The 13,663-nt window shown below is 42.7% G+C and overlaps 1 protein-coding gene across 6 annotated transcripts in view; it reads left to right on the forward strand.

Annotated features, from left to right (window-relative positions):
- KCNQ1 (potassium voltage-gated channel subfamily Q member 1) overlaps positions 1 to 13,663 on the forward strand; it is a 333,723-nt gene that overhangs the window by 82,862 nt on the left and 237,198 nt on the right. For all 6 annotated transcript variants that reach the window (XM_083588441.1, XM_083588440.1, XM_083588442.1 and 3 more), the window contains one exon: positions 10,589 to 10,679. In XM_083588441.1, the coding sequence (XP_083444567.1) occupies positions 10,589 to 10,679 (91 nt within the window). The remainder of the gene's footprint in view (positions 1 to 10,588; positions 10,680 to 13,663) is intronic.

A 13,663-nucleotide genomic window follows, 5' to 3' on the forward strand; every position in this document is an offset into this window, starting at 1 on the left:
AAATTATACCATAAAAACAGAACAAAACAACCCCCCATTACAGCCACTGGAAGCTCTGGCAGCACACTAATGACAAAACAGCATGATCTTGGTCTATCCAAAGCCTGGGGAAGATCCTAAGATTGTTAATGAAAGATGTCAATGAAGGCACCAGGCAGACCTTGAGAGTGGGGGCCTCACTCTCCTTTGTCATCACCCTCTGAGCTTCCCTTAGACCTGGAAATCTGGAAAAGAACCCCAGAAGAAGCTCTAAGGGTCTGGGTATATTCATATCAGGGGAGGCATTCTAGATGATGTTGGGGTCCCGAGCTTTAAGGCAAAACCATCACTTTGAATCTGGTTCAGAAGCATACAGGCAGGCAGCGTAGTTGTAACAGAAATGGTGTTAAGTGGCATGTTCACTTTGAACCTGTCACCAGTTGCACATCTACATTCTGTACTAATTGAAGCTTCTGAACAGTCATCAAAGGCAGCCAGGTGTAAAGTGCATTGCGATAGTTCAGTATTGAGGTTACCAAAGCACAGATGACTGTAGTCAAGTTAACCCTGTCCAGAGAGGGTTGTAGTTGTGCCATAACCTATGCTGATGTACTTTGCACCACTGAGATGACCTGCACCTCAACTGACAGCAATGGATCTGGAAGAACCCCCTAGCTATGAACCTGCTCCTTCAGAGGGAGTGTGGCTCCATCTACAGTAGGCTGCATACCACTCCGCTGGTCAGAGGAACTACTCACTAAGAGCATCTCAGTCTTGTTTGGATTCAGCTTCAGTTTACTGGCCCACATCCAGCCCATGATTGCTATCGAGCACTAACTTAGCACATGCACAGATGCGTATTCTAGTATTGTTTTAGAAACGAATGCCAGTGTAATTGGTTTGTTGATGTCTCTATATTGTTAAGTAGGTGCACCCCAATTCTCTGTGTGATGCTCCAGAGGAGCAGCACTTATCTGGGTTTGGTTTCCCTTGGAATGAGGTCACTGGAGGCTTACTGCTATTTCGTAATATTAGCCTTTATTTACAAACAAACAGGTTGAGCACAGCTGAAGGGAGATCTGGACGGCCCATTAGCCTCCCTGAGGCAGTGGCATGCCTTCGCTGCTCCTCCCTTGGCTATGGATAGGAGCCACACCACCTTGGAGACACCTGCTTGCCCGCTAGCTGAGACTCGCCTCTTCCTCTTCCTCCACTTCTCAGAAGGCCCATGAGGAGCACACTGCTTGCCGCTGCCTAGGAAGTGTGGGGTTGCCACCACTGCCACTGCTCACCCACCTACTCCTCTTGCCTTTTTTCTCCCATGCCACCTTCAGTGTGCCAGGGCTTCCCTGGACTGCCTCTAATTGCCTCAGGTGGTATTGATGGCAGTGGGACATCATTTTCTGTTTTGCCTCAAGCAGCAAATACCTTGGGCTGGCCCTAGGTGAAGGTACAATATTTAATACTCAGGCAGATGTCACAGCATTCACTATCCCCTGTGGGATGAAAAGTAGCTGATATATGACTTGAAGGAAGAATGTGGCTAACAGGGGAAGAGTTCAGCAACATCGCTCCCCACTCTCCCCCTCAGAAACTCCCAATTCTGTGATTCTGTGAAAATGCATTTTAGGTTCGCAACAGTTCCTTGAAGCCCCATCACCAAATTATTTTCTCCTTGGATTCCTTTGTTAGCTCCCTCCCTTCTTTCATCGAGTTTCGCTTCCCCACCATGACAGCTTTCCATTTGGCAATTGCTCAATATGTTGGTTTTCTCCTCCTCTACATGTATCGTGGGGGGAAAAAGAGTAGAATTTGTTTGCACAGGTGCAAGTTTTCTGTAGTAGAATGACACTAGAAGTTTCTTATTATTTCAGACTTTTAGCATAGGCTGAATTTGGCCATCATGTGTGGGCAGTTAAGTTGCCTTTTGTGTTCAGACTTGGCTCTTGTTGTAAGAGATAATCAGGTTTGAATGTGCTGCCATTGTCCAACCTGCATTTAGCGAAGTTCACTTCTTTCTGTGACCGCTGAACCCTTTGTGCCATTTTTGCCTTTTACTAGAAGTAAAAGGTAGACGAGGGAGTGGTTATAATAAAACATGCTGGCAAATTGTGTAGGGTCAGCCTGTGGAAAATAACTTTGGTGAAGTGTTTTGCTTCAGCGCTATTCTCTATTCCGCATTTAAAAACAGTGTTGCATATATGTATGGCACTTTATAAAATGTGGAAAAAAGACTTAACCGTGCCTACCTTTTTAATTGATTAGCAGCTGAACTGCCCTGGTGTCTAAGATGCTGCTTATGCACCATGCAATATGAATGAACCCCAGACAAGGCTGTACTCTCCGTCCAGAAATCGGAGAATAGTACTTGACCCCCATTTGTAAGTGATGTCATAAAGACACCAAAGCTTAGCTTTTGTTTTTCACCAGAGGACCATGCAGCACTTTGCAGACACTAAGCAGGTTCTCAGTATGTCGTTGGATACAGAGCAGAATGAATATTAGGCTTTCACAAGTATTCTCCTAGTGTAGGCATTCACACTGTTGTGTACTGCTTGTCTAGTAGTATTGGGTCCAGAAACTGATGTTTGTTCCCTGTCATAATCACTCATATTGAAGTTGGACAAATTGGTCATTGTGTATATTATGAAGCAGAGTGACAGATGTTACCTTGTTTTATATATATGCCAAAGCAACACCATTTGCTCTTCTGCCTGTACTACTAAACAGCAATTTCATATGGGTACATTTTTCATTTCGAGAATCCTTTAAGTGCCCTTCAGCTGGTATTTGAACGGACACGAGCAATATTTTGAATCTACAGGAAAATGGAGAATCTTATACATAAATAAAATGTCTTCAAAAACCTAGAAGTTTGCTTATATTTGTCAGCAATTGATGCAGCCTTGACCAAAGGTGTTCACAGATGCAAAGAAGCATTTTTAAATAAATCACTTTCTGAGTACTTCTTATCTGCCACAAATAAGCTAGGAGCAAGTATTGTGTACAGTGGTACCTCGGGTTACATACGCTTCAGGTTACATACGCTTCAGGTTACAGACTCTGCTAACGCAGAAATAGAGAAGTGTGTGCCTGTCCTCTCAACTTTTAACCAAACAACGTGATCCTCAAGTTAATTGCATGGTCTGCAGATCTTGTAGCTGCATGTTCTTGCTGGACATAACATCCGCCCTCTTGATTTGTGTGATGTTCAAATGTGCATTGGCCATAAATCTGGAAAAAAACTCCAGAAATATGCAGCCTCTCAGAGGTGGTGCAGGGGTTATAATCTCTGGGCTGTGGCTTCTGCTTAATGTTCTAATTGAGATAATACCCTTCTGTGCAAGGAAAGATCTGGGGGATATTTTACTTAAACCACCGCTATATAATGATGGCATTTTGAACAGCTGTTTACAAATAGCCGCCAAGATAATTAAATGTTCAAGTAGGAAAGCACTTTTGACCTCACTTGCTTTGAAATAATTGTACAATGAAATACAGCACAAAGCAGAATAATAGTTTGCTGGAGCCCTGAAATCAGCTGCATTGTGTCATTTCTGATAAACCTGTTTTACTAGTAACACAGCCTTGGATTACTTACGCACACTGCTTCCTATCTCTTTTTAAAATAGCAGGTGGGTTGTTTTTTTAAAAAAAGCAACCAAATATTGTATGCTTTTTGTCACAGTGTGTGTGTGTCTTTCACTTTTATTGGTGCTACCCTTTTCATTTACTGGTTGTCCCTTGTTCACAGGAAGTCTTTTTTATGTGGGGTGGGGAATATAATATAGAGAACTACTTCAGAGAAAACATTAAAGATACAGTAAATACGCGGGTCTCTTTTCCACATTTTATAAAGTGCCATACATATATGCAACACTGTTTTTAAATGCGGAATAGAGAATAGCGCTGAAGCAAAACACTTCACCAAAGTTATTTTCCACAGGCTGACCCTACACAATTTGCCAGCATGTTTTATTATAACCACTCCCTCTTCTACCTTTTACTTCTAGTAAAGCACTCACATGCAAGGCTTCCATCTCACTGGGATTCAGCTTCTGTTCGTTAGGCTTCATTCAGTCCATTACTGTGTCCAGGCATTGGTTCAGCACAGGTATAAACACAAGCAACATATTTTAGAGCTGCCCAGGAAGTTATCTTACAGCATTAAAGATCAAAATTGGGTATCTATTCTGCCTCTGTTTTGGAACCCACATTTCACATAGCACCTCCCTAATCACTCTGCCAGAGCAGCAGACAAGAATCAGTTGCCTCATGGGGCATTTGTGCTTTACATACGCCACCCCAGCTTCAACATCCAGCTTCAACAACAGAAACCAGGAGCACATGGGGCTCCCCTCCTCACCATGCTCCCAGCCTTATCATCAGTTGCACCCCACTCACCCAAATGATTGCCAAGGTGATCATCAATGCACTGGAAACTATTTTAAAATCACATGTGCCAGCTCTGGGGCTAGGGTAATGTTGTGTCATCAATGGGGGCATGAACTCAACTGTAGGAGTACAGGCTTAATGTGCTCTTCTCCTGAGCCTCCCCATCCTGCCCCAGAGTCTGCCCTGTTTTAGCTGTTCCTCCATGCATTCCACAGAGGTATCTGTCATGGCAGTGGTGTTTCTTGTATTCTGTTGGCATAGCAAGGCCCAATCTGATAGCCTTTTTCCTTCAGTATGGAAATGTGTCCTGAATGTTTTAAAAGGTAGAGGTAAAGGACCCCTGACAGTTAAGTCCAGTCGCAGACGAGACTGGGGTTGCGGTGCTCATCTCGCTTTACAGGCCGAGGGAGTCGGCGTTTGTCCGCAGACAGTTTTTCTGGGTCATGTGGCCAGCATGACTAAGCCGCTTCTGGCGCAACAGAACACCAAAACTAGAGCAGCGCATGGAAATGCCGTTTACCTTCCTGCCAGAGCAGTACCTATTTATCTACTTGCACTTTTTGGCGTGCTTTCAAACTGCTAAGTTGGCAGGAGCTGGGAGCTCATCGCGTTGCAGGCATTCGAACCGCCGATCTTCTGATCTGCAAGCCAAAAAGGCTCAATGGTTTAGACCACAGTGCCACCTGCGTATTTAAAGGTAAAGGTAAAGGTACCCCTGCTCGTACGGGCTAGTCGTGTCTGACTCTAGGGTTGTGTGCCCATCTCACTTAAGAGGCCGGGGGCCAGCACTGTCCGGAGACACTTCCGGGTCACGTGGCCAGCGTGACGAAGCTGTTCTGGCGAGCCAGCACCAGCGCAGCACACGGAGACGCCGTTTACCTTCCCGCTATGAAGCGGTACCTATTTATCTACTTGCACTTAGGGGTGCTTTCGAACTGCTAGGTGGGCAGGAGTTGGGACCGAAAGATGGGAGCTCACCCCGCCGCGGGGATTCGAACCACCAACCATGCGATCGGCAAGCCCTAGGTGCTGAGGTTTTACCCACAGCGCCACTAGAAGTGGCTAGGAGAACCTTTAAGCCAGCTTTGTCTGGTACACCAGGTATGACTTTTCCTGGACCTGGATAACCTGATCACAGTAGATAACCTTAAGGCTCAACCTCTGCAATACATTCTATGTGGGACTTCCCTTAATATTGGTCTGGAAGTTGTAGCTGGCACAAGATGTGCCTGCTAAGCAGCTTTATGGAGTGACATGTCACCAGCATGTGACCCTTTTTAAAGCAATTGCACTGGCTACTAACTGGGCCATGTTTAAGCTTATGGTATTGACATATAAAACCCTTACTACACACAGGCAAATTGATGTGGGGACAGGAATTCCTACAGATACCGTATTTTTTGCTCTATAAGACTCACTTTTTCCCTCCTAAATAGTAAGGGCAAATGTGTGTGCGTCTTATGGATCGAATGCAGGCTGCACAGCTATCCCAGAAGCCAGAACAGTGAAAGGGATCACTGCGCAGCGCTCCTTCTCGCTGTTCTGGCTTCTGGCTTAACCGTGTGAAGCCTCTTCAGGGCAGTGAGATGAAGATTCCCCCTGCCCTGAAGAGGCTTCGCGTGGCTATCCCAGAAGCCAGAACAGCGAGAGGGATTGCTGCGCAGCAATTCAGAATATTTTTTTTCTTGTTTTCCTCCTCCAAAAACTAGGTGCGTCTTATGGTCTGGTGCGTCTTATAGAGCGAAAAATACGGTACCTTGATCTCTGACCATGTTTGGTCTTTAAAGGCAACATTTGGAATTGTGTTAGGAAATTAACCAGCAACAGTTACCGTATTTTTCGTCCCATAGGACACTCCGTCCCATAGGACGCACCTAGTTTTTTGGGGGGAAATAAAGGAAAAAAAATTTCCTTTATTTCCCCCCCCAAACCAGGTCAGGGAAACCGAACCATGTCGAGGAACAGCGGGGTGGCGGCGCTGCGCCTCCTTGCTGTCCCCCGAGCTTGTGGGGCTGGCCAGTGTCTGTCCGGCAGGTAGGGCGCTCTGCTTCAGGGCGCGCCTCGTGCCGGGCGGCAGGCTGCTATCCGCAGCGTAGGGGTCCCACAGGGCTCCCCACGCTGCGGATGTCTGTCCGGCGTGCAGGGCGCTCTGCTTCAGGGCGCCCCTCGCGCCGGGCGGCAGGCTGCTATCCGCAGTGTGGGGAGCCCTGCAGGAACTCCCGCAGGGCTGCCTAGGCTGCGGATGTGTTCCTGAAGCCTGGAGAGCGAGAGGGGTCCCCTCTCGCTCTCCAAGCTTCAGCGAAAGCCTGCATTCGCCCCATAGGACGCACCCAGATTTCCCCTTCATTTTTGGAGGGGGGAAAGTGCGTCCTATAGGGCGAAAAATACTGTAGATCGTTAGGTTTTATAAATCATGCAAAAGCTAATCATGAAGCAGTCTTTCTGGGCAATTCTGTATGCAGATGTTTTTGGAACTACTGAAATGGACCCCAGATGAGGTGTGTGTGTTGCTATGTAAAATAGGGAAAAATGATAAATGCACTAGTGAAGTGGGATATGCTAGGCATTTTAAAGTTTATGGGAGGGATAGATAGCTGAGCCCGATTGATCAAAAAGTATGTATCACACAAGTAATATACATTCTGGCAGCTTTACATGCAGAGCAGGTTGCAGGGTGCTGCAAGTATTTTAAAAATGCCAATCAATTTCTAATTTTACAACAGAGATACATGAGAAAGTTTCTCATTGAACAGACAAATTTTTATAGATATAAAATACATAATTATATGTAGCTAAACAAAATTGCAATATGTATCCAGAAGACATGCAAAACAATTCATATTATGTTCTGGGTACTGCAGCTGATGGCTGCTGTAAGTGAATCCTCTGACTTCCTGTAGCTCTTGTCCATAAGATAAACAGATTACAACTTTTTAAGCATTTGTGTACTTCAGTTGTCTCTGTTTATAAAGAAGGTTTTGAAACTAAGTTGTAAAAACATGATGCACATGATACAAACTGCTTCTTTCCCAAACCTTCTTTAACATCAGTATGCTTGGTGTGATATTGGAATTGGCCCATAGATATGTGGCTGTTCATTTAAATTATGTGCTGCAGATATATTTTCTAATTCTGGGAACACATCATTCTTAGATGTCTAAATTATTGGTCACCAAATGTCAATTGGGTGATAGAAAAATTAAGATCTGGACTCTCCTTTTGGAAGCAATGCAGGATAATTTGTTTCCATTAGGTTATCATAGTTACTGGATCTTTCTTTCCTGGGGCTGGGCTAGATGGTCATTAGAAATGTGTCAACTGCCCCCCCCCAAAAAAAAGTGTTTCTGTATTATTTTGATTGATAAAGAAAGTTGTCATAGGCTTTGAGATGTTGCCATCTGGTGGTCAGTTTCCTACTTGGCTCGACAGTAAATAGCTGCTATATCAGCTGTTGAATTCATAAAGGGTCTTCATAGCCCACTTTCTTGAGAGGGAGGAGCAACAACCAAATTCAGATATCTGGGATGTGGTTTTACCTTGACGTTAAAGCAATTCTTGATGCTGCCCATTTTATTTGTGTTATGATCCATAAATGTTGTTTTCTAGACACCTTCATTCTTGTTTTATTTAGTATTGTAACATGGATGCATGTTTGCACTTTTAAGCAAATCAATGTCCTCTTTGTTTAGAAATCTTTAAAATTAATACGCATTAAACAGGATCCGAAAAGCCATTGGAAGAAGGAAAAGAGCTGCTAGTGCTTTTTTTTTTTTTTGGTGTAAATGCGAACTTGTGTAAGAGTTCATCTAGTGCTGAAATATGTACGTTCCATCGCTGTCCTCATGCTTCCATTTTTAAATAGTTTTTACAAACGTATGGAAGTGGAAGAATATTTCTAGTTTTAGTTTCACTTTCATATTGAGCACTAGCAAAAAGTGTAAAACAGTCCTTTCATAAGTAGCAGATACTATTGCATGCAGAAGGACATCTAACAATGTGGACACCAATTATGCAAACATGTATCTATAAAACAATTGTTCTGTGGGGGAGATGGCTTTGGGAAAAATATTTCTGTCAAATAGTTGAGGTTATACAATTAAACAATTAATATGGGAATATGGGGGCTGCATGTTTCAGATTAATAATTTCAGCTTTTTCCTGGCACACACACACAAACACACATGCACAAGTATCCTGTTTGTGCGTCTTGTTTTCTTAAAAAGTACAAATATTATTGCATTGTTCAGAGCTGTTTCAGGAAATCCAGTTCAGAATTGGGGGGAAAAGGATATCTACTGTTTGACATGCACAGTAATTCTTTTATTCTGCACAAATAATAGCAGAAAGATGGCAGGATTGGGGCATAAGTGAGCACACACTGATTGAATGTGATGACTATTTAAATGCTAAGTCTTAATTTACCACAAAACTACTGCATGAAATTGTGGGATTTTGTGTTTTTACATTGCATAGGTATCAGCCCACAACCATGGTTGTTTGCTATATGGTCGGTCATGCAGCTGTGTCTGATGAGCAGACACAGTAGCTCCATGTTGGCCCAATGTTGGCTTATGGCTCCCAGAGAGGAGCTGTTGCAGCTGGTTGAATTGGCAATAGCATGTCAAATGCTGCAACAGCACAGCCTGCGTGTTACCTGCATCTCAAATATGCAAAGGGTTTGCTGGGGTCAGGTGGGAGAAGTGCTGCAAGATGAATTTGTACCTGCGTGGACATTGATGAAAACAAAATACCAGTACATGGAATCATTTTTAACGTTTTAAAGTCTTACGACTGCTGTTGCAAAAGCTTAAAACAGTGGTACCTCAGGTTAAGAACTTAATTCGTTCCAGAGGTCCGTTCTTAACCTGAAACTGTTCTTAACCTGAGGTACCACTTTAGCTAATGGGGCCTCCCGCTGCCACTGCGTCACTGCCGCGTGATTTCTGTTCTCATCCTGAAGTAAATCTCTTAACCCGAGGTACTATTTCTGGGTTAGCGGAGTCTGTAACCTGAAGCGTTTGTAACCCGAAGCGTTTGTAACCTGAGGTACCACTGTACATGGTCCCTAGTTCCCACTCTGTCCTTCCATTTGGTAGAAAGCCAATATGAAATTCTCATGGGTGGGTGTATTTATTTATTTTTTGTCGCACTTACCTTACTTTTGAGGTGGCTGAGGGTTGTTTGTGAGTGTCCTTTCTTTCATACCACAAACCATCTCACCGGTGCTCTGCATTCTGCAGCCTTGTTGCTAAGCCCAGGACCAGGATGAAAGCATCAGGAAGTTACTCCTCCCATAGAGGTTTTTCAGATCAGGAAGTGTAGGTCGGCTGCAGGCTGCTACAAAAATGTGTACAGCAGGGGTGGGGAAATATTTCTTCAGTCTGACAACAGTAAGGTGAGCTCAAAATCTACAGAAATTCTAAAGAAAATTTCAAGTGCCCTGAGTGAGGCAGGAAAATGGAAGTTTCTCTCTTGGAAGAGGAAAAATAAAAATAAAAATTGTAGGTCAGGCTTTGACATAGGTAAAGGTAAAGGGACCCCTGACTATTATGTCCAGTCGCGGATGACTCTGGGGTTGCACACTCATCTCACTCTATAGGCCGAGGGAGCCGGCGTTTGTCCGCAGACAGCTTCCGGGTCATGTGGCCAGCATGACTAAGCCGCTTCTGGTGAACCAGAGCAGCGCACGGAAACGCCGTTTACCTTCCCGCTGGAGCGGTACCTATTTATCTACTTGCACGTTTGACGTGTTTTTGAACTGCTAGGTTGGCAGGAGCAGGGACCGAACAACGAGAGCTCACCCCGTCGCAGGGATTCAAACCACCGAACTTCTGAAAAGCAAGTCCTAGGCTCTGTGGTTTAACCCACAGCGCCACCCACGTCCCTCTGGCTTTGACATAGCATCAATGTATTTCTTATGGATTATGAGATTCTGTCCAAACTCTGCACTGCTCTCTAGCTCAACAAAAGTAGCCATGGTGTTAGCATCAGGCCTCCACTCCTCTCCCAACTCTTATTTTCTCCCCTGCAACAAATGAGCAACTACAGATCTCTTTCCCATTTTCTCCCCATTCATGGACAATTCAATATTGGAGTATGGATAGCCTTTTTACAAAAATGTGCTTGCTGTTTAGGTTTTTTTTTGCCTTAAGTACTAGCTTTCTAATGAAATACTTTAGTGATTTTAATTTTTCTTGTTTCTTTTTTTTTCCAGTTTCCTCATAGTGCTGGTCTGCCTTATATTCAGTGTGCTTTCCACGATTGATCAGTATGCAGCTCTTGCCACAGGAACATTATTTTGGATGGTATGCCAATGGATATTTGCTTTATATATCATCTTAGGAACAACGCTTGTGTCTGCTTGCTGTTGAATTACTTTGAAAATGTGACTTTCAGTAATGTGTACATGCCAGCCCTCTCTTGTTTTTTTTGTATTAATTTATGGTGGTGTTTTTGGTTTCTTTTTTTCAAAACACAATTTCTGAATATGCACACTGATCCTTACCAATACAGTCATGCTAATTGTCCCCTGATTCTGCATCTGTGCATTTAGACAGAAAAGAGTGTGCCATGGATCCACAGCATCCTCTTAAGGTAAATTGTATCAAGTTCATGGAATGCCTCTTAATAGCACCATAAGCATTCCTTGCCCTCCTCTATTTCTTACTAGTACTTTGGTAGGAGTTAACTGGCATTGCATTACCTGACTTAATTTCTTAGGGTGGGCAAGCCAGCATTTATATTTAATTCGACTTGCCATTCTTTGAACAATTAGTCCTGCAGTTGTTTTGTGTGTTGGGAATTCCCTATTATACGTGCATTAATTGTTAATGTTGGCAAAACCTTAGCCTTCGTTTTCCAGCGAGTCAGCTTTCAGAGTTCATGTTCATATTTATAATTGGGGAGCGGGCGCAGTCTTTATGTCTTTCAGGTGCAGTTCACTATGCTTGTACGATATTGGTTTTCTTTTCTTTCTTTTTTCTTTGTCACTTATTGATAATTAATTAAATATATATATTAATGGAGCTGGTCATGAACAGCTACTTGCGGTAGTTGAGGAATAACCAGTACAGTTTTCACGAGGAAACAGATTAGCAAACTTCTACATAGGGTTCGAGAGTTTATTTATTTATTACCTGCCCTTCGCTGTAAGGTCCCAGGGCAAGTTACAACTTTTAAAACAATATTAAAAACAATTTAAAACATACAGGCAATATTTGGCAAGCTCCTAAACCAGCCGTCCCCAGCCTCATGCCCTCCAGGGGTTTTAGACTACAGTTTTGTTTTTTAAAGAACTTATAAAAGTTGTTTCTGAAGTGTCAGTGGACTGGCTATTAATGTCATTGTGGCCATTATTGCTTTATAGGGCTATGCATGCACATGGCGCTTTACAGAACCCTGCCTGAAGATACGCACCATCTAAAAATTGACACTGGAGATACCAGAAGAAGGGAAAGGAAATGTAGGCAGGGGGGAAACGAGGGGATATGCATTCATTTTGTAGAGCATGGGTCTGTCTGTCTTGGCCACTGCAACTTGTAGCAGTTCATTCAGTCGCCTGTCCTATTTATTGATTGTGCTTGTGTTTTATCTACTTGTTTGAGTATTGTTTTGTATTTTATTTCATATTTTACAGTTAACTGCCTTGAACACAACTGTTGCAACGCATCTCTAATAAATAACTACAGTGGTACCTTGGTTTAAGAACAGCTTAGTTTATGAGCAACTTGGATTAAGAATGCTGCCGAAAGTAGGTGTTTTGGTTTGTGAACTTTGCCTTGGAAGCAGAACATGTTTCACTTCCTGTTGAGTGTGTTCCATTTGTAAATTGTATCCCCTGCTGCTATGGGAAAGCACGCCTTGGTTTAAGAATGCTTTGGTTTAAGAATGGACTTGCAGAATGGATTAAGTTTGTAAACTAAGGTACCACTGTAAAGAGCTTTTGTGAAATGCTTCAGAGAAAAGTTGGCTCTTGAGGAGGGATTTGAAATCTAAAGCTAAAAGGCACAACACAAAAGGAAAATAGAAGGAGGTAAAAAGCAAGCTTGGGCATTGTTCCTGGTTACATAGTTATTGTAATGGCCAGTTGGAATGACTTTCAGAGCACAATACACAGTTAAGCAATTTTATTTCTGAATGATTTTATCTGCAGGATTAATTTTCTGCCATTAGGTGGCAGTGCTGGTAGGGTTTTGCCTTTCTGCTTTGTGCTGGCAGTTTTTCAACACCCGCGAAAGTTGGATCCAAGCCTGTGACTGGATCATCATGTTGTAGGCCAGGGTATATGTACACTTGGCACGTTTAAAATATTGGTGTAAGCGAGTTTTGGCCATGACTCATAAAGAGAATGAGGCATATTTGTGTAAAAATTGTTTTTGAGAGTTCAATATTTAAACTATAGAAAAAGTAAATTCAAACACGCATTCTCCCTGCGAGACTATATTTTTCTTTTATTTTCATAAGCAAGAGGTTTTATGGTGCCAAGACACAGCAGAATGTTGTTATCTCAGCATGATCTAAGAAAACCCAAGCACATGATCCAAGTGGATTAAATATTCTTCTGAACAGAGGGATATACGGTGTGCCTGAAAAAGCTATTTTCTCTCACGAATCTCATTTTGTTGTCAGTTTTGGTCCCAGAATTACAAGGGTACATATTTGTAGAGAAAATGCAACATCACATGTGCTAGATTACTTTTCTTCCCTTCAGGATTTAACTCTTGCTAATATTGGAGCATTTTTCATGTTGGCTTAAAAGTGTATAAGCCCTTCAATGTTTACTTTCCATTGTTTTTTACTATTAATGTTTTTGGCAGAGATGCTTGTTTTCAATGTTGTATCAAAGAGAAACTAGGGCAGAGTCAATGTCAAAGGAAGCCTAAAAAGTTCTTTCTCACACAAACACCTCACTATTCAGGATAAGAAGTAAGGTAGGCAGGGTGGTTAATTGAATCACTGGGCTTTTTTCTTTTTTTTAAGATAATTTTCATTATATGTGAACAGCTGCCACCGCCCTTTACTACAGAGTGAAACAACTACAGAGTGAAACAACTTATCCAATATTATAAACTTTGTTATTTATTTACATTTCATTTCATTTAAAAAAAACATGAATTGAGGTTTGCAACTTATAGCTAACATTCATCCTTTTGTGGTCAGCAAAGCCTGCATAACCCATTTTCAGATCAATGGGGTTTTCATCTGGATTTAAGAACTGCTGCACATGTCTATACACACACACACACACACAAAATTACCAAGCAACCTGTGTGTAAATTGTATCATAGGA

This window comes from Podarcis filfolensis, assembly GCF_964270895.1.
Source record: "Podarcis filfolensis genome assembly, chromosome: 1".
Lineage (NCBI taxonomy): Eukaryota > Metazoa > Chordata > Lepidosauria > Squamata > Lacertidae > Podarcis > Podarcis filfolensis.